General features: G+C 34.3%; 1 protein-coding gene across 2 annotated transcripts; it reads right to left on the reverse strand.

Annotated features, from left to right (window-relative positions):
* Positions 1-63: 63 nt before the first annotated feature.
* On the reverse strand, positions 64-20,043 carry LOC125654284 (uncharacterized). Of its 2 annotated transcripts, XM_056143942.1 has the most exons (8): positions 19,926-20,006; positions 19,437-19,564; positions 17,844-17,933; positions 13,785-13,960; positions 6,777-6,987; positions 6,057-6,105; positions 3,991-4,245; positions 64-2,201 (listed from the first exon to the last, which is right to left on the reverse strand). In XM_056143942.1, the coding sequence occupies exons 3-8, from the start codon at positions 17,916-17,918 to the stop codon at positions 2,116-2,118; spliced, it is 852 nt and encodes a 283-aa protein (XP_055999917.1). In that variant the 5' UTR covers positions 17,919-17,933; positions 19,437-19,564; positions 19,926-20,006; the 3' UTR covers positions 64-2,115. The 2 variants fall into 2 exon arrangements, with proteins under 2 accessions (XP_055999917.1, XP_055999916.1); XM_056143941.1 differs by lacking the exon at positions 19,437-19,564 and having other exon boundaries at positions 19,926-20,043.
* Between the last annotated feature and the right edge of the window lie 339 nt (positions 20,044-20,382).

Raw genomic sequence — 20,382 nt, forward strand, 5'->3', positions numbered from 1 at the left:
ACAAACACTATATGTCCTGGCCAAATGCATGGCGGGGCATCAAAATAAATATAAACGACACACTAACAACACAACTTTATTACAAACGGGATTATTTCAGTTTCACCATTGTCATCTTCCCAAATTCATGCAGCAATTTTCTTTATTAACTGCATATAGGGCTTATAACTTTCAAGTGATTCGATACGCAAGGGCATGCTCTGTGTATGATCAGTTATAAACCAAGGAAGGCTACTGACAAACAAGTTAATGTTACAGAGGTTTAAAAACTCTCGTTTAAAGTCAGCATTTCGCAAATAATATGTTGGCTATAATGATCTAGTTTGCCAATATAACCTAGCATTGGGTCAAATGCTGTCTGAAATGTTCTATACTAATTGTTAGGCCGTTCTTTGCACACCGCTAACGATTATTCTGTTTACCTGATCAGTATATAGGGCTTACGACCGATGTGACCGGTTGACGGAAGTTCTTTACTCCACCTATGCATCTGATCCCACCTCTGGTATATCCAGGGGTCCGTGTTTGCCCAACTCTCTATTTTGTATTCCTTGTAGGAGTTATGACGTTGATCACTGTTCGTTATCTTCGCCTTTCATACGAATTCGGTACAAATGTACATGTAATTAGCATGTTCCGTTCATTTCCCATAGTGTGAAACAATAACAAGTTAGTAATGTACATGCGTTGATTGCACGTGTAATTTCTGGCATATCAAATTGTGTTAATAATGAAGGATGGTGATATACTAAAGACATCTTGATCCTGATTTGAATGAGTCGAGGACTAATACTAGCATACTTTGTAACATCATGATCCAACATCCAACAGTGCCTAAGAAAATATCACACAACAGACATAATCAGTGATTGAATTATTGTAGTCACATTCTTTTTCATTAATTAGAGATTGAATTATTGTACAGTCACATTCTTTTTTCATTCATTACAATTTATTCGTGGTAAAATTCTTAACTGCCACTTAATTACAATTAATTCGTAGCAAAATTCTTAACTGCCACTTAATTACAATATGTTGAAGCAAACTTTCTATCTATTTCTTATATTGAAGCTGTGAAAACAGAATATCGGAACTAACATTTCGTCTCCATTTCTGGCACGGTTTTAATGCTTAGTATGCCAAACGAGATCTTGTTATCTGCGAAAACGTGGGAACTTTAGGGGGTTGTGAAGTGGGAGTGCATTTGTAAAAACAGCTGTAAAAACAGCATACTGAGCACAAATAGGGTTGCAAACTAATATTTCATCGCCATTGGTTGCATCAATGACTTTTGAAAGTCAAAGAAACTTGATAAGTATCCCGATTTGAGAATCGAGTTGGGGATACATAACCACCATCAACAGTCCCCTAGTTCAACTAGACGATTCGGTATTCAAATAGCATTTTGATAGCAAATTTATTGAACGCTTCTATATCTAACTTTAATAGCTTATGTTTTCAAAACTCCAAAGTGTTTAAGCCCAGTTCTGAAAGAAATTAAACTCTGAAAGAAACTTCTGTCGCAAAACGCTCATATTGTAAACAAATCTGCCCAGGTGACGCGACATTTTCGTAACTTCTTTTATGAAAAGTTCCAATCATTTTAGTTCCGATACCCGTATTAAGAACCACAACGTGTTGTACCCCCCCCCCCCTATTAAGGGGGAAATAACTCGCGCTGCATTGTGAAAATGTATCCCATTATATTCCATACTATTAATAGTTTTTATTGAGAGCATCAGACCATACAGAGCATTTTTTTCCCCTGAAGGATTTTATGAAAAATGTTGAATCCAATAAACATATGTAATCCGTCACACACACACACACACACACACACACACACACACACACACACACGTGTTGACGGTGACGTGATACCCCAGAAAATGTCGCATCATTAAGCTTCAGAGAAATCGGAACATCGATCGGCCTTTTCCCGCCGATCGAGAAGAAATGCCAAAGGCCTAGCGATGTTCCGAACGTATACTTGTGCATGATCATACAAAACATCACCTATACACAATGCAATTACATTGATGTCATCACTTGAATAAGATAATTTGTACATGTTGCAATCATTTCTTGAAAATAACAAAATGGAGAATAGACTCGCTATGCAACACCCCACTCTCTGAATGCATTCCCAACATCTACATTTATCAATGTCATATCACAGCCATTTACTTTCTTCGGAAACACTGAAAAAGAATAAGGAAACTTTTGACTATACAAAATTCAATCATATGAAATTAAATATTAAGAAATAAATTTTATTTGTTTTAAAAATTCATGCGGACATGAACTACGAGCATATATATAGAAGTTATTAATAGTACAAAGGTTTCGATGATATTGCTTGATTATAAAGAGTTAGATGAACTAGTGCGGAACAGGAAGTTTACCTGTTAGGAATTTGAAGGCATTCGCGGTCTAGCTGCTCTAAATTCAACAGACCCCCTCCCATCAATATTTTCTTTGCCGTGATTTAATTTGTGGGTTTTCTTATTGTAGAATGTCGAGCAACGAATTGATGAATATGTTCAAATATCTTCTCTATATAAATTAGTAGCCGTTGCACTAGCACAAGTGAGTCAGTTCCTATATTTTGTTTGAGTTTTTAATTTATGATTATTTTATGTTCGGTTGAACTGGTGAATAAGAACATAATATGTAATTATCAATGACCACCTACAAGATAGAGGTTACCCGTGCTGTTGAATATAAGCATTTAGATGGCGAAGAGTTATTCTAAACTTTATGCTTGATTCTCCCAAGTACTTAACATATATACTTTAATTTAAATAGTAGGTATTTCATTTCATCATTAAAATAAATGAAAAGAAGTGAATTTTAAATTTGAAAATGAGCTTATATAAACGTTTTTATGGAGAATACAATTAAACCATGCATCTACTTATAGTTTTCAAGAAATAAATTTGTGTTTACATTAACGAAATAATTAATTCAGGGTTATATATAGGAAAGTGGGTGATATTAACATCTCAATATGACATCACTATTCAGACACCATGCCTAGTACCTTCAGCTATTCGTAAAATTTTGATGAAAAAAATCCCCAAACTTTCAGAATTCCTCTGAAAATATTCAATAGCTGAGTGTTGCATTGAATAAAGAAAAAATCAGATATCACGCCTAAGGATATTAACAACTTGTATCTTTTGAAGGAAAGTACCCTTCATTTCCAGGTGGTTTTTAAATCTTCAGGGGCTACGTTATTCTATTAGCTATAAATGTAATGAGGAGTGATATTGGGTATCTCAATTTGCCATCTGCTTTCACGTTTAAGGAACCCAGCTACGTTTGCCGTTTGAATGACAGTACTCAGAAATTTCAATGTTTTTGTGAAAGCCTTAAAGGGAAATGGACACGATTTTGACTAAAACTGTTATAATTTCATTTTCCCCATTTTCAATATTTACAATGCTTAAATAAGGCATTTATAATGGTCAGCAAAGTTTTAAATATCGGTTGTTGAGTTTCAAATGAGATACAGCACTAACAATGTTTTGTTATGTAAACAAGGCTCGTGCCATATTTTTGTTTACATATCGATTGCTTGATAGAAAATACATTTAAAACAAAATGAGATGTGAACAACATTAGAAACTGTTTCACTTGTATGAAGAATTAACTTGCAAATTGGAATAAAATCTGATTTAAACGAAACTGTTACTAGTATGTTTAACCCATGTAAATAATGACAATTTGAAATATTTTAATCTATAACATAATAGTAGGGGTCTAAGTAAAAAGTATCAAAGTGAAGCAAATGCTCTATTATGCCATATGCATTTACTTTTATTTTTCAAAATTGAACTGAAATTGTTCCTTGTTCTAACCTTACGTGCTTTGGAGCATTCATTCAGCACTCAACAGAAAACCCCCCTCAAGTTGGGACACACCCCCATTGGTACATATTAAGAATTGTTTACAACGCCGCATCATTAACTAGTTGTATTTATTTACTTTTTTTTACTTCCTGGATATCTACATCACCCGTCTCTTTACAAGCTTTGATAAACTTGGACAGTGTCGCTTTCTGTCCTATTTTTTTCTTCCACCTCACCAGCATGTTAAAGATGGTACATTGAACTGAGGAGTACTTATGAGTGTTCATCTGGACATGTTCTATTTCCACTGATGTCAATCCTAGGTTGATACCCAGAAGTTGATACTGTTTTCCAATGCAACCACTCACTGCCACTAGCTGCTTTTCTGTTACTGAAAAAAAAAACACACAAGGAAATACATCGACAAGCCAATAGGAGAAACAAGTAATTACAGTCAAAACATTTTGTTATAAAATCCTTGGTCATTTTAGGCTTTTGTATACACGAGAATCCACTTCTATTTAAAAAGTTACCTGTAGGTGTCCAATAAGTTGACAAATGATGTATATTATTTCTAATAAAGGACATATGCTGTCCAATGCAAAAAAATGATAGACAGTAATTGTAAACTTATTGAACGGTGCCAGATAAATCCGACGTACTACATGAATATTTCCCCTCAGTATATGTCACTAACACATTGATGTAGCTGAGTACCATTGAATAACTGAATATAAAAGACCTGAAACACTAGATACCCTTGATAACTTACATGACATTGTCCAATAAGTGAACAAAAGAAACAGGATTGTACACAAGGGAGCTGGTTATATTGTCAGGCTACTTAATATTTAGAAATAGCTTTATTCATGATTATCATTGTCAATGGGTTTACTTGAGTCTGTCCAATTCCCATGGGCAGGAATTCTGTTTCTTTGTTAGCTGCCCTGTTTTTATATTCTTATGAAGCAGAATTTATTAAAACGCTCCTACGTGAGAAGAAAACATCCCTTGCTGTGATCTTCAATTTGACATCTATTAAGAATAACCGTTTTCATTAATATGAATATTCGATACATCCCTGTCAGCTCGAAATAAAACGCATCACAGAGTCGTCCACTTCTGCTTCATACTGAAATATTTTATTCAAGATAGATATTAACGGCAAACTAGCAATGGAAATTAATGAGAAATGGGATGATATCAGTTTCTCCATCGTCAACTTCCCATATTTATGTAGCAATATTCCATTATCACCTGCATATGGTGTTAACATCTCTCAACAGATTCGATACAGAAGAGCTTGGTCTGCTGATGGTCAGTTTTCAAAAATTCTTCACAACACTTTTTCTTGACGTTTTCTTTATTAAATACATTCGTCAACAGTATATCATTTTTGATTCCATGAATAATTTCACATCATTTCACGAGTTCAGTCGAGCTGGGCATGCTAGGTTCTTTTGACTTGCGTTAATTTGTTCCTTATTCGATATACCGGTCTTCAAAAATACAATGCTTTTCAGATCAAAAGTTGATTCCATAGCTTCCTGGCCCTACATAACCTGAATATCAGTCATTAAGAAAATGATAACATTCACAGTACTTTCATTAACATCCTTAAAGTGTGGTTATTCAATGAAAAATGTAATGCACTTAAGTCAAAGCAGCTACTGACAAACAAGTTGATGGTGCATGAGTTTCAACAGTCTCGTTTGAAATAAGCATTTCGCAAATTTTATGGTCGTTATAACGATTTACTTTGCCAATACAACCTATCATTGGGTCAAATGCTGTCTGACGTGTTTCATACCGATTGTTAAGCCGTTCTTGGCACACTGATTTTGACTGCGGATAACTCCGTTTGCGTGATCAAGATATAGGGCTCACATCCGATTTGACTGGTCAACAGGGGATGCTTACTCCTTCTAGGCACGTCATCCTGCCCCTGGTATTGACAGGGGTCCGTGTTTGCCCAACTTTTTATTTTGTGTTCCTTATTGGAATTCTGAGATTGATCACTGTTCGTTATTTTCACCTTCATAACTAAGTAATTATAACTAGATAAGAACTACGAACTATGATCGGTGTTACAAAATTTCACACACGCACGTACCCGTCCACCAACCATTCAACACTATGAATAGTAATATAAGTTGATTGCAGGGGGTAAAATAATTTTCGATGAATTTTCACGTCTCCTACCTTCACTTTTTTTCTTTCTTCCTTTTTTAATCTCTTTGCAATCAACATTCTGCAAGGAGAAATGCAATGTTTAGAAGATATGGGAATAATAAATAATGTAATTGGCTAGTATAAAACCAAAATCAATATCACAGAGATCAGACTCTAAAGGTCACGAAAGACTTGTATTTTCCAATTGATTATATGCAGAGACACCGGACGGTCTGACCCATATTTTGGTGATTCCCTTCACCTTTTAAAGTCCAGTGTGTGTCCAGGGGTCCGTGTTTGCCCAACTATCTATTTTGTATTACTTGTAGGAGTTATGAGATTGATCACTGTTCGTTATCTTCACCGTTCACATATGTCGCTTCTATTTGGCATGTGAAACGTTGCAATATTCGATCTTTTCCACTTTTTTAAAATGATAATCCATTTCCATTGTGAAAATTATTATTTGTCTTTTATGATTAATTTTCCTATACAATTGAAAATTTGCATTGAATATTTTTTCCTATTTGTATTGCAAAACTGTGCATTTGTATTGCATATTTTCTATAGACATTATACAATTTTTCATTATTATTCTACATTCGTTATTCATATGGTAAAATTTCCATATGCATTGTATGATACACCATTTATTTTCTGTAGTGATTATTTGTTTTCCATTTGTATTAGAAGATAAAAGATGATTAATGTGTAATAAGAAATAATAATCAAAGGTACATATAAACATACAAACAGCTTGAATGCTTCCAAACATTCCGTCGAATTGACGAATACCACCGGCATGAAGGGTGTTGCATGATAATCCAGTGTATAATGTTGATGATCGTGTAAAGTTTTAATCAACATTCTCTTTAAATTACTATTTCCACTGGATGTCCATATGTCCAGGTATATCGGTATTGCATATTGAAATTGCCGAATCTCCGATGCAGAGATAAGTCTGAAAAAGAATAATGTTTGGACTAAGGATGTATTGCTATTCTGATTCTGTAAAATGTTGATTTTAGGTGTCATGAATATTTGTAAAAAGGCAGTCAAAACAACATTAATTTTGTTCAGTGTCGAGCTGGTTTGCTGCGCGGGGAGTACCCACATATTTGCCCGAATGGACAAGAAAATGAGTATTCGATCATGCAAGTGAAATCTGATATTTGATCATTTTGTCGGCCCTGAAATATTTTTGTTTTGTTTGACGGATGAGGAATATTCACAAATAACAAAAACTGCAAAACTCTTACTCATATAACTGATACATTTGTTAAATGAAACTGTGCCAAAAATAAAAGACTTCAAACTACTTTTTAAAAAATTAAAGAAAATTTTGGTAAAGATTAACAGATGTATGGTATTGGTGAAAATTGATAGGGTATCAGCATATTAATGGTTTAAGAAGTGATTTACTTTTAAGAAGTCAATATTAATTATAGTTAGCATTTTAAGTAAAGAGTTTAACTTAACCTTTTTAATGGATAGGTGACGTTAAAATCAATGCCCCATCATCAATCTTCGTAATATCGGGAGAATTAAATTCCTTAAAGAGGTTCGTACCTAACATTTGGAGTAATGTCAATTTTTTGGGAAGTGTATTTTTGATTTTTGCATTGAAGGAGAATTAGAAAATTAAAAAGAAAAACTGGGGTCGCAACGCTTGTTATTGAGCTATAGTGTTCTAAACATGACCTTTTTGCATTTAAAACTTATTCAGTTCAACTTGATTTTTCTGTTAGTGTCAACACAACATAAGCAACACAAATCAATCATTACATAAAATAGATACATAATCATGTCCTCTAACACTACAGATGAAAAAAGAAATTAATATCAGTAAAGGAAATAGATAATGACCTTTTTGCATTTGATATACGAAAATCTTCATGATATCAAAATTGAGAGTTTAAAAGAACATATTAGGAGTAATGTCAATTTCTAAAATTTACATAATTTTCAAGGTCTGGTCTTCCAATTTAAAATGCAACTTTAAAAGGTGGGGGTTGGAGATCAAAATTTTTTGAATTATTGGCGAAAATACTGAATTTTGATACAAAATTTCAAGTAAATCAATTAAAACTTTTTTAAGAACCGGTGTTCTGTTTTGCAAAATATATCAACCAAGTTAAAAAATTACAACATTTGAACTAGTTCCAAGTCTCAACTACCTATATTATGAATTATAAAACTGAAATACAAGTATAGGGGAATAAAAATAGATGATACATTGGATGAAACAGAAACTGTAATATCATGCAGAATTATAACTTTTTGATTAGTGAATCCTTACGCCACAAAATATAGTCCCTGTCAAACCCTTTCAAAATTTGAATTGACACAAAAAATCTCAACTGGATAGGGTTCAGCAATAGATGCGTAATATATTTGCACCAATGGGATCAGTATTGAACCAGTGAATACTTAGTTGTAGCATTCTGTGCAGTTGTACTGAAAAGCTCAGGAGTTAACTTCCTTAAGGTATATCTATACTCGCAGTTACAAGTTTTAAAGCGAATTTATTTCCATTTATCGGAGTTAAAACTAATATATTATCAAATGAAATATATAGGTCATCACACTTTTTAAGACGCAAGACATACATAAACAGAATCATATATCACTGACAGAGAATTGCAATTTTCCTTCAAAAGCGTTATCAAAATTTCTTAAAAACTGGTTAAGACGATATAATAGCACTCATAACAATTTCGTAAAAGTGTTTCTTCACAAAAACATACAAAATGTCTGTAAAAAATAAAGGAAATGTATCACATAACAGACTTGATAAACAAATAAATCAAAACAGTTATTTTTAGCAAGATCTTTTACAACAAATATCGGAAAAGACTCCAACAAAATTTATGTTCCTATCATGTATAACTTTAAATAAATCATTGATTTTGCAAAAATCTGATGACATCACAGGGAGATGGAATTACGTTAAATTGATTAGCTCCAGCATGAATCCCTGTCTATTGTCCTTAGCGAACGCTTTGGTATGCGGATTCGTTATACCTTTTAAAAGCACGCGCTCGCACCAGACTGTATGAAGATATATGGTTCGATGTGTCCTCATCAACCCTTTGGAACTGCCTCTCTCTGGATCTTCGATTTCCCTATTCATGTAGCAATATTCAATTATCATCAACACATGGTGTTTATATCTCTCATCGAAGTCGATACGCAATAGCTTGGTCTACGTATAATCAGCTTTAAATCGAGAAAGGCTACTGACAAAAAAGTTGAAGTTACAGGGGTTTCAACAGTCCTGTTCAAAGTCAGCATTTCGCAAATTCTATGTTGGTTATAATGATCTAGTTTGAAAATACAAACTATCATTTGAGTCAAATGCTGTCTGACGTGTTTCATACCGATTGTGTGGCCATTCTTGGCACACTGATTTTAACTATGCATTACTCTGCCTGATCAAGATACAGGGATCACGATGTGTGTGACCGGTCGACAGGGAATACTTGCTCCTCCTGGACAGCTAAGCCCTCCTATGGTATATCCAGGGTTCTGTGTTTGATAAACTCTTTATATGGTATCCCTGATGAGATTGGTTACTGTTTGTTGTCTTCAACTTTCATCTATGTTCAATAAAATACCCAAATATGAAGCACATATGGAAGATTGTGTGGTGTCATTTATTTCGTAGAGTTCACTGAGATATATCGAGTCTAAAGGAAAAAAAATATATAATAGCTCTAAACTTCATTGTTATTTCGGATTTCAAACATTTAGGTTGAGCATCACTGAAGAGGCATAATTTGTCGAAATGCACATCTGGTGCATCAAAATTGGTACCGTATAAGTTTTACATTATGACCCCTGGGTCGAGGCCTCTGCTGGTGGACTGTTAGTCCCCGAGGGTCTCTATAGCCCAGTAGCTAAGTACTTCGTTACTAGGTTGAAAATACGGATGTATATTTAATTGCTTTTATAAAATTTAGAAATTCATTTCAAAATTAAGGATTATCTCCCTCACGCATAGCTCTTATCCTTAAACGAATTTGACTCCACTTTTTTGGCACACTGTTTTTGCCTATAATATCTCTAAAACTTCATTGTTATTTCGGATTTCAAACATTTCTGTTGAGCATCACTAAAGAGACATACTTTGTCGAAATGCGCATCTGGTGCATCAAAATTGGTACCGTAAACGTTTTACACATATATCACATGCATATGGTGTTTATATATCTCAACTGATTCGATATGTAAGAGCTTGTTCTGCGTATAGTCAAGTCAGTTTTTAAATAGAGGTAAGCTACTGACAAACAAGTTAATGATACAGGGGTTTCAACAGTCTCGATTGAAGTCAGCATTTTGCAAATTCTATGGTCGTTATAACGATCTAGTTCGTCAATACAATGGGTCAAATGCTGTCTGACGTGTTTTATACCGATTGTTAAGCCGTTCTTGGCACACTGATTTTGACTGCGGATAACTGTTTACCTGATCAGGATATAGGGCTCACGGCGCGTGTGACCGGTTGACAGGGGATGCTTACTCCTCCTAGACACCTGATACCACCTCTGGTGTGTCCAGGGGTCCGTGTTTGCCCAATTATCTATCTATCTATCTATCTATCTATATATCTATCTATATATATACATGTAAATATATATATATATATATATATATATATATATATATATATGAATCACTAAAAACCAATAACACTCAACATCCAATCGAAAGTGTTGGATCTAATAATAGATGCCAGGTCAAATAAAGAGGGATATGAAAAGCGCTAAAATGATCAACGCCATGAACAACAGTGAAGTTTTGAAATTTTTGGGACGACCTGTCCCTTCCTCGGGACGATAGAATATTTACATAGAAAAGAATACAAAAAGCAAACTAGCACTAAAACTAAACTACAAAAGCTGATAACAAATAAAACGTCTTCAGATTGAAACTATCGAGTTTGGTATGGGACAAGTCTGATCGAGCGTCATGAAAATGATTATTACGATGACATCATAAGAATGACATCATAATGCAAGTAAAACCATTTGATGCATGGCAATATTTTGTGAACATACGAGATAGTATTTCAATCTAGTATGTAAACTAAATGATTACAGGCATTGGAATTGGAAACCAGTCATGCAATATATTTTTATTCCTTGAACATAAATAAATCGGACAGTTTTATATAATGCATACCAGTAAGACATGCTAGTAACACGTTCAATGGACTAGTATATATTTCTTAATGTTGAGCCTTGAATTGGAAATGAGTTTGTCTCAGTGTCACCATGCATTCACCATGAACGCAAAAACATGGCATGGTGCTGAATACATAATGCATAGAAATCATATTAGACATGAAACGTTCAGAACTGGACCCTGCATGTACATATGTAATATACTTGCATGCTGTATTCAGTAAGATAATTTTGAACAGTGGAATGTGTTACTACAACTACATGTCTTTGCATTGTACACATTTCCTTTGCTTTACAGTTGTAAGCTGTCTTGGTTACTGGGAGTATAACACCAACAGTCTGGTACAATATATTTACTACCAGACTGTTAACAGACACTGTCCCTTGGTGCCCCCTGTAATCAAGTGAACAATTCATGCCTTCTTTAACACTTCGTACAATTGTTTGCATTGATATAATTATTCTATTCTAATCTCCCTGCATTAGCATAAAACATTCAGAACAACTGGATATTACATATATAATTATACCGATTTTATTAGAATTTTATATGTATTAACACAACACTATCATTATCTGCTGTCCCAGAAACTGATGTGTGAAGCAGTTGGGTTATTGTATTTATCATGTTGTTAATTTAAATCTTGTCTGTAATCAGTATTTCATACATAATTATAGATATGTGCAGTGCAGAAGTGTGAACTCAATCAGTATTACCGGTAGTCCTTCTCAATGATTGTTATTCATTTTCATTGTTATAATTAATTGCCTGTTAACATGTACATCCCCCCCCCGAGGGCCCTTGATTGGTGAATAAACTAATATGGGAAATACTAAACAAGTACTTGCATCTTTCAATATCTCCCAATAAACAAAATGTAGTTTCTTAAATGTAATCCATTTTTTACACTAACACAGTTCGAACGAAATCCCTATTTGAAATTCAAATCTTGAATGTTTCTTGTAAAATTATGGTGGAATAAAAATACCAGTGAAAGGTGAAGATAACGAATAGTGATCAATCTCATAACTCCTATAGGCAATACAAAATAGAGAGTTGGACAAACACGGACCCCTGGATATGCCAGAGGTGAGATCAGGTGCTTAGGAGGAGTAAGCACCCCCTGTCGACCGGTCACACCCGCAGTGAGCCTTATATCTTGATCAGGTAAACGGAGTTTTCCGTAGTCAATACAAACTTCCATTTCAATACGGATCTAGTAGATTTAGATATGAATAGAATAAGTTATCCGTAGTCAAATTCAGTGTGCCAAGAACTACGCTGATAACAAGCAACCGGTTAAAAATACATGTAGAAACACTTCAGCAGGAATGGTACTTGACCCCTGTAAGACCGACTTATTTGTCAGTATCCTGCCTCTTCTTGAAAACTAATGATACGCAGAACAAGTTCTTGGGTATCAAATCAGTTAAAAGGCATAAACATCATAATGCAGATGATAATGGAATATAGGAAAGTGACAATAGAGAAGCTGAAGTTATCCCGTTTGTCATAGAGTTAAGTTGTTAGTTTGCCGTTAACAGTTATGATCAATAGAATATCCAGCTAATAAACAGATGTTGAAGACTTTGTGGTGTCTTTCGTTTTGAGTTCACTGGGATATATTGAATCGGCATCTGCTTTGCTGTTTTTGAAAAGAGTTTTAAAGATGCATCCCTATATATTCATATATAAAAACTTCAATCCCTATTATAAACAAAGCCAACTTCAATCCCTATTATGGCCCTAAATCGTCAGGAGGCGTCACGATTTGAATAAACATGAATCTTTACTACCTAAGGATACTTCTATGACTAATCATTGTCCTGTCGTTATTGAAATGGAGATTTTCCTATATATTCTTGTGTAAACATGCAATCCCCTATTTTAGTACCATCCTACTCCAGAGGTAATTATTTGGATAAACAAATCTGCACTACCTGGGGATGTTTGGGTATTAATATGAGCAATGATGACCCTGTTGTTATTGAGATTCTTCAAAAAAATTCCTATATGTTCCAATGTAAAACTTTGATGCCCTACTCGGGCTCAGCTGTACGCATGAGGGCCTCGATTTGAACACACTTGAATCTGCACTACATGAACGTGTATGACTCATCACGGTCCTGGTGTTTTCGTTAACAAAATTCTAAAAACAGTCCTACATATTCCCATACAAGACATTGATCCCGTATTGTAGCCCCACCATACCCACGGGATCATAATTTGAACAATTTTGGGTCTACCTTATGTCAAGGAGCTTTCATGTTTTTAACTTTTCTGGCCCATTGGTTCTTATAAAGATAATAATTATATGATCCGGCCTTTGCCTTTTCTTGATTATTTCCGCTTTGAAGGGACGTGTTCCCTAATTTGAACACATTTAATCCCATTCATCCAAGGATAATATACCCCATCTTAATTTGAAATTGGCCAAGTGATTCTGTAGAGGATGAAAATGTAAAAAAAAAAAATTGACGACGACAATGACAGCAGACGGCGGAAGATCAAAAATACTCACTCGAGTCATTGGCTCATTTGAGCTAAAAAAGCAATGGGGGGATAGCTTACCCATGGATGTCAATTTCCTCCATGTCCATGAAATCTGCCAATACAGCTGCCAATTCTTTTCGAATATGGCCAACCATATGTATAACTCCATCATATATAGTACTGACTTCTATGGCATTTCCATCGAATTCATTCCGTGGGTTTCGATCAAATTGCAAAGGGCCAGGCAGATAGTCCTGTACAGGAATAATATGTGATAGATAGTATCATACAGATATAATGTGTGACAGATAGTCCTGTACAGAGATAATGTGTGACAGATAGTTCTGTACAGAGTTAATGTGTGACAGATAGTCCTGTACAGAGATAATGTGTGATAGATAGTCCTGTACAGAGATAATGTGTGACATATATTACTATACAGAGATAATGTGTGACAGATAGTCCTGTACAGAAATAATGTGTGACAGATAGTACTATACAGAGATAATGTGTGACATATAGTCCTATACAGAGATAATGTGTGACAGATAGTCCTGTACAGAGATAATGTGTGACAGATAGTTCTGTACAGAGTTAATGTGTGACAGATAGTCCTGTACAGAGATAATGTGTGATAGATAGTCCTGTACAGAGATAATGTGTGACATATATTACTATACAGAGATAATGTGTGACAGATAGTCCTGTACAGAAATAATGTGTGACAGATAGTACTATACAGAGATAATGTGTGACAGATAGTTCTGTACAGAGATAATGTGTGACAGATAGTCCTGTACAGAAATATTGTGTGACATATATTACTATACAGAGATAATGTGTGACAGATAGTCCTGTACAGAGATAATGTGTGACAGATAGTCCTGTACAGAGATAATGTGTGACAGATATTTCTGTACAGAGATAATGTGTGACAGATAGTCCTGTACAGAGATTATGTGTGGCTGATAGTACTATACAGAGATAATGTGTGACATATAGTCCTATACAGAGATAATGTGTGATAGATAGTCCTGTACATAGATAATGTGTGACAGATAGTCCTGTACAGAGATAATGTGTGACAGATAGTCCTGTACAGAGATAATGTTTGACAGATAGTCCTGTGCAGAGATAATGTGTGACAGATAGTCCTGTACAGAGATAATGTGTGACAGATAGTCCTGTGCAGAGATAATGTGTGACAGATAGTCCTGTACAGAGATAATGTGTGACAGATAGCCCTATACAGAGATAATGTGTGACATATAGTACTATACAGATATAATATGTGACAGATAGTACTGTACAGATGTAATGTGTGACAGATAGTACTATACAGAGATAATGTGTGACAGATAGTTCTGTAAAGAGATAATGTGTGACACATAGTACTGTAAAGAGATAATGTGTGACAGATAGTCCTGTACAGAGATAATGTGTGACATATAATATTATACAGAGATAATGTGTGACAGATAGTCCTGTACAGAGATAATGTGTGGCAGATAGACCTGTACAGAGAAAATGTGTGACAAATAGTACTATACAGAGATAATGTGTGACATATAATACTATACAGAGATAATGTGTGACAGATAGTCCTATTCAGATATAATGTGTGAGAGATAGTCCTGTACAGAGATAATGTGTGACAGATAATCCTGTACAGAGATAATGTGTGACAGATAGTCCTGTACAGAGATAATATGTGACAGATAGTGCTATACAGAGATAATGTGTAACAGATAGTCCTGTACAGAGATTATGTGTGACAGATAGTACTATACAGAGATAATGTGTGACAAAAAGCTTTTGAATGTAGTAGCTGCTTTTTATTTCATTGTATGGATAAGTATTGGTCTTTCAACACTATATAACATTCGACTATTTTTTGGTGTGTCACAGTGCATAAGAATGTACATAGCTATTAAAATCTCAGTGTAATTGTCAAATACACGAAAATATATTTTTTGCATACACACATCGACCTTTCATCGTCTTTGAAAATAGACGCTGTACAAGTATGCACTAGTGCCGCTTGTTTTACCACCTTTTCATCTGAAACATCACACTTAACCAAACTTCTGACAGTTCAACGATTCAAATGTTCGTAGCCGTTTATCTTTGAACGATATTTGTCTTGATTCATCTTATTCTAAAATGTTTTCATTAGGTGAAACACACATTATAGGAAAGGTGTTAACAAAATCTACTGTTTGTCAATTCAGTGTAAGTGTGCGGAATCAAAACTCCACAGTTGGGGTGTGATTCCTAGGTTCAGCGGATACTGCAACTGTGAACAAGGAAGGTTCCAAGTCCATGAGAGCTCAGCAGGCTGTTACAAGTGTAGTGAAGGCCTTCATTACCATTTTGTGATATAGGTATCTATATCACTGTATTTTTCAATTTGAATTGTTGTATTCACATTATACCTGATGTACTATTATTAGAATTTCAGGGGAATCCCCCACTTAATGTATACTATACTTTCTAGTTTTTAATCTATAGAAAGTACTGTGACATCAGACCGGTCACTTAGTAAGGTCATTCACATGTTAAAATGCATGTCATTGCTTAATTTTCTATTGGCCTTACTTCTTTCCCACCAATTTTCATTCAGTGGTCATTGTGTTTCATCAGGAAGGCATACAGTTGAAGAAATCTTAAATCTATCTACATTATTTGTAAATTATCACATTCTACTGACTGTAAGTACCTTTCATTATCTTTTATCTATCTATGTGAAAAGGCGAAAATAAAGAAACAGTGACCAATTTCATATTTCCGATAAAGAATACAAAATTAGTTGTAGGGCAAATAAGGGCCTCTAGACATACATGTACCAGAGTTCAGATCAGGTGCCCATTAGGAGTAAGCATTCCCAGTCCACCAGTTACAGTTACAGTTACACCCGCCATATATATATATATATATATATATATATATATATATATATATATATATGTGTGTGTGTGTGTGTGTGTGTGTGTGTGTGTGTATTCCGATACTGAAATCCTTAACAGTCGCTTTGCGGAATTTCAAACTCATTTCTACAAAGACGTTACTCAGAGCAATAAATCAAAAACGGAATGAACAAAGCCAAATCCCAAGAAAGAAGGGATCTCCTGAAGGTAAACTCTAAACCCTGTCGCAATGTCCTACCATACGTTTCAACGCACAATCCAAAGAACCCGGAAGTTCAGGTTATTAAGAACAACCACCCTATCTTGGAGGGAGACCCAGACATGAAAAAAAAAATATTGGAATCATAAAAAATTATCAAAAGTAAAAAAACAAAGTCCTTAATTTCAATTCTAACAAGAGCATGTTTTTTTTTCAGTAGCAATAATGAAATCCCCACTGTCACCAATTGTAAAAAAAAAAAAAAAAAAAAAAAAAAAAATGCGCCCATCTTTAACACCAGGGCACCTATTCACAAAATATCTTGCGACTAAGATCAAATTTTTCAAACACGGTAATTTCCTTATTTTTCATTGCTTGTAGTAGCCTTTCTTAATTAATATGTAAAGTATATCCATGGTTTATAAAAGTTGAATACATACTTGTGACCTTATGATCGGTATTTGATTATAAGACAGAATGATGTTTTTCATCTTAGTCGTAAGATATTTTGTGAATATGGTCCCTGGATCCTTATTTCAAAAAACGGAAGCCAATTTACAGTGAAATCATCCATGACGTGAACCTCTTCCAACCTCTTGTATGTGATAACTTGCGCTGGTTGTGGAGAAAATTATATCAGCCAGAAAGGCGACAGACATCATAGAACACAGAGTGACTGTACACCGTCAACAAATAAGGGAACCAAAATACCAATGTACCCAAGTTAGTAAACACATTCGAAACTGTGCCAAAAATCTAAATCCGAACTTTACCATTTTCCCCTTTTACAAATTCCTGAGAGATACTACGGAAACGGAGCGTGAAACTAAAGAAACGTTGTTTATTCGAGGATAGAAATCTGCTCTCAAACAATATTCCCTTGTTTATTTTGCTGAATATTTCCTTAGATTGTGGGAAATATATTAGGTATACCGATAGGAATTAATTGATGCACAATTAGATAGTTGAAAAAATACTGTCAGTTACAGCTTGTATTGCACTAAGGCTTACCTTTCCATCATAATAACGTATACCAACAATAACTGTGTCGATTCTGGTAATTTGTACTTTTAGAACTGGGGGCATTCTCAAATCAGGCAGCTGAAATTAAAATAAGTACCAGTTTGAGATTTATATGACTCGAAATAATTGTATACGTGAGTAATGATTGATTGTATATTGATTCTCGAGAATTTTCACTCATATGGGTTGAGTTTACATACGGAAAGACAGACGACGGACAACAGGTGATAAGAAAAGCCCACCTGAGTTTTCAGCTCAGGTGAGTTAGTAAAACTACATAGAACAGAAAAATATAAGGAAGAATTATTGTCTTGCAAGACGACAATTATCTAATCACCAAAATTACATATTCACGTACCTGCTTTGAGGTTAAAGAGTGTTGGGAATTAAATACCCGACTTTTACACAACGTATTGTAAATCAACAACGCATGCATCTCATTTGCAATACATACAGGTATATTTAATGGCTATTTATATTGATAAACCCATGTGTTCTGTTACCAGTGTATTCGTTTTCCGGATGAGTAATTATACAAAGACTGGCTTTTAAAACATGCTTTATATTATGTATTATCACACACAATCTGATCGTTATTTTCAGTACTATGTTTAATATTTTTAGAAGTCAAACTTATTGCATTACATTTTCGAAAAAAAGCTCTTCTTTCACACAATTGAATGACGATTATGAAAATATAGACAATCGTTCAGTATTATTTGCAGCAAGTTCAATTTAATGTGTAATGATAACGGAAATTGCAACTTGGAAGTGAATAATGTAACACAATAAAGAAATATCAAGTACTAAATGAAATCAAAATTCCAAAATATGACACCTAAATGAATACAAATTGCAAACAATCAATAGAATTATTTAAAACTAGATGTAAATTCGTCGCACAAGAAAGCTGTAGCTTTATATAAATTAAAATAGATTACGAACAAATAGAGTGATATTGAATTTTTAAAAAATTCACACATAATAAAGCCGTTTTTGGTTTTTATCCTCGTGAGTTTATATTTGACATGTGTATTTTGTAAATAATAAAATCGGCTACTGAGAACAAGTACCCCATCCCTGCATAAGAAACTATTTTAATATCGCGTTGCAGGAAAACGAACAATTGAAGAGTTTACAAGCTAAACAAATTGTGTATATTATACACAATTTAAGCGTTTAGCTGTTGTTTTAATGGTTGTTTGTTGATTTTACGTCCCGTTGAGAATTTTTCACTTATATTGAGACGTCACCAGTTTTAAGGTGAAGAACCCTCAAATTTTGACCTGTGCTTAGCACTCAGGGACGTAGCTGTGAGTGTTCTTTAACGTCTGCCGCGACACGATACCGCCGTTTTTAATGTCATATCCGATTACGATTACAAAGCGAACGATCTACTTCTGATCTACCGCGACCGGTAACTTTTGTTTTGAGTCTTACATACTGAAATGATGAACAAGTTACAAATTACTGTGTTTCTAAAAATAGCAATGAATATAGAGAGAATATGACAATAAACATCAATTTGATGAAAATCAGATCCTATGATCCGGATCTGATTTTAATCAGATTGCAATATACTTATAAGTAGGTTTCAGACAACGGTCCATTTGGGGTGAGTTGGAATTCATCTAGTTGTCATTGCTGGCACGATAGAAACTTTGCTACCTTTTTATCAACCAAATCTGATTATCATGGGAGGAGGATGTCTGCAAGGAGGTACAATCGACGAAAATGTCTGAATGAAATCGGTTACATCGTATGATTCTTAATTAGTTATATATGAAGTTTTACAGTGAAGCTTCGTGTATCTACATAGTCCTAAAACTGAATGCAACTGTTGTTAAATCACGAATTGTGCATTATTACGCAGTTTGTGATGATCGCCATTTTTATGTAACGTATTATGAGGAAGTAAACATTGTACTGTGATGTATGGACAAAGTATTTTATTGCGTTATCTAACTCTATTAATGCGTTGCTTTTCGTGTTGGTGTTTTCTCTTAGTTACTAATAGATAAAACAGGACATACCTTAACCAACTGAATAAACGTTTAAATGAGTACTTACCTTACTCAATCTACTGAAGTTTGTTTAATGACTTTTGACCTCTGTCGCATATTTTTCGCGTACCTGCTTCCGGATTTAATAGCAATTTTGATTCCCGTCATTGGCTGCAATTTATGACCAGCAGACTTGTCATTTTATATTTTTAGATACGAGTCTTATAATAATTAAAATCCCATCTATTCATATACATGTACAATGTATATATAAAGTATTTATAGCAAAATTTTAGAATAGTTTTAAACATTCTTTCTGAAAAAATAAAAGATTATGGATCGCGGAATTTCGTTAAGTCTTTTATCACAATAAGATGTTGTCAACATGTTTATTATACAAATGGCAAGTTAAGATAACGAACAATATCAATCTCATTAATTTTTCATAACAAGCATTGTATGGAAAATTGTTAAAGTAAGATAGTGGATGTTTGTTTAAGAATTAAAGCGTTGTCGAGGAAGTC

Source organism: Ostrea edulis, chromosome 7 (genome assembly GCF_947568905.1).
Source record: "Ostrea edulis chromosome 7, xbOstEdul1.1, whole genome shotgun sequence".
Taxonomy (NCBI): domain Eukaryota; kingdom Metazoa; phylum Mollusca; class Bivalvia; order Ostreida; family Ostreidae; genus Ostrea; species Ostrea edulis.

Coding starts and splice junctions, on each gene's coding strand:
- LOC125654284 (XM_056143941.1), bottom strand. CDS start 17,918: ATGCCCCCAGTTCTAAAAGTACAAATTACCAGAATCGACACAGTTATT. Junction 13,961..17,843: donor TACGTTATTATGATGGAAAG/GTAAGCCTTAGT, acceptor ATTCCTGTACAG/GACTATCTGCCTGGCCCTTT. Junction 6,988..13,784: donor GAGGAAATTGACATCCATGG/GTAAGCTATCCC, acceptor ATTCTTTTTCAG/ACTTATCTCTGCATCGGAGA.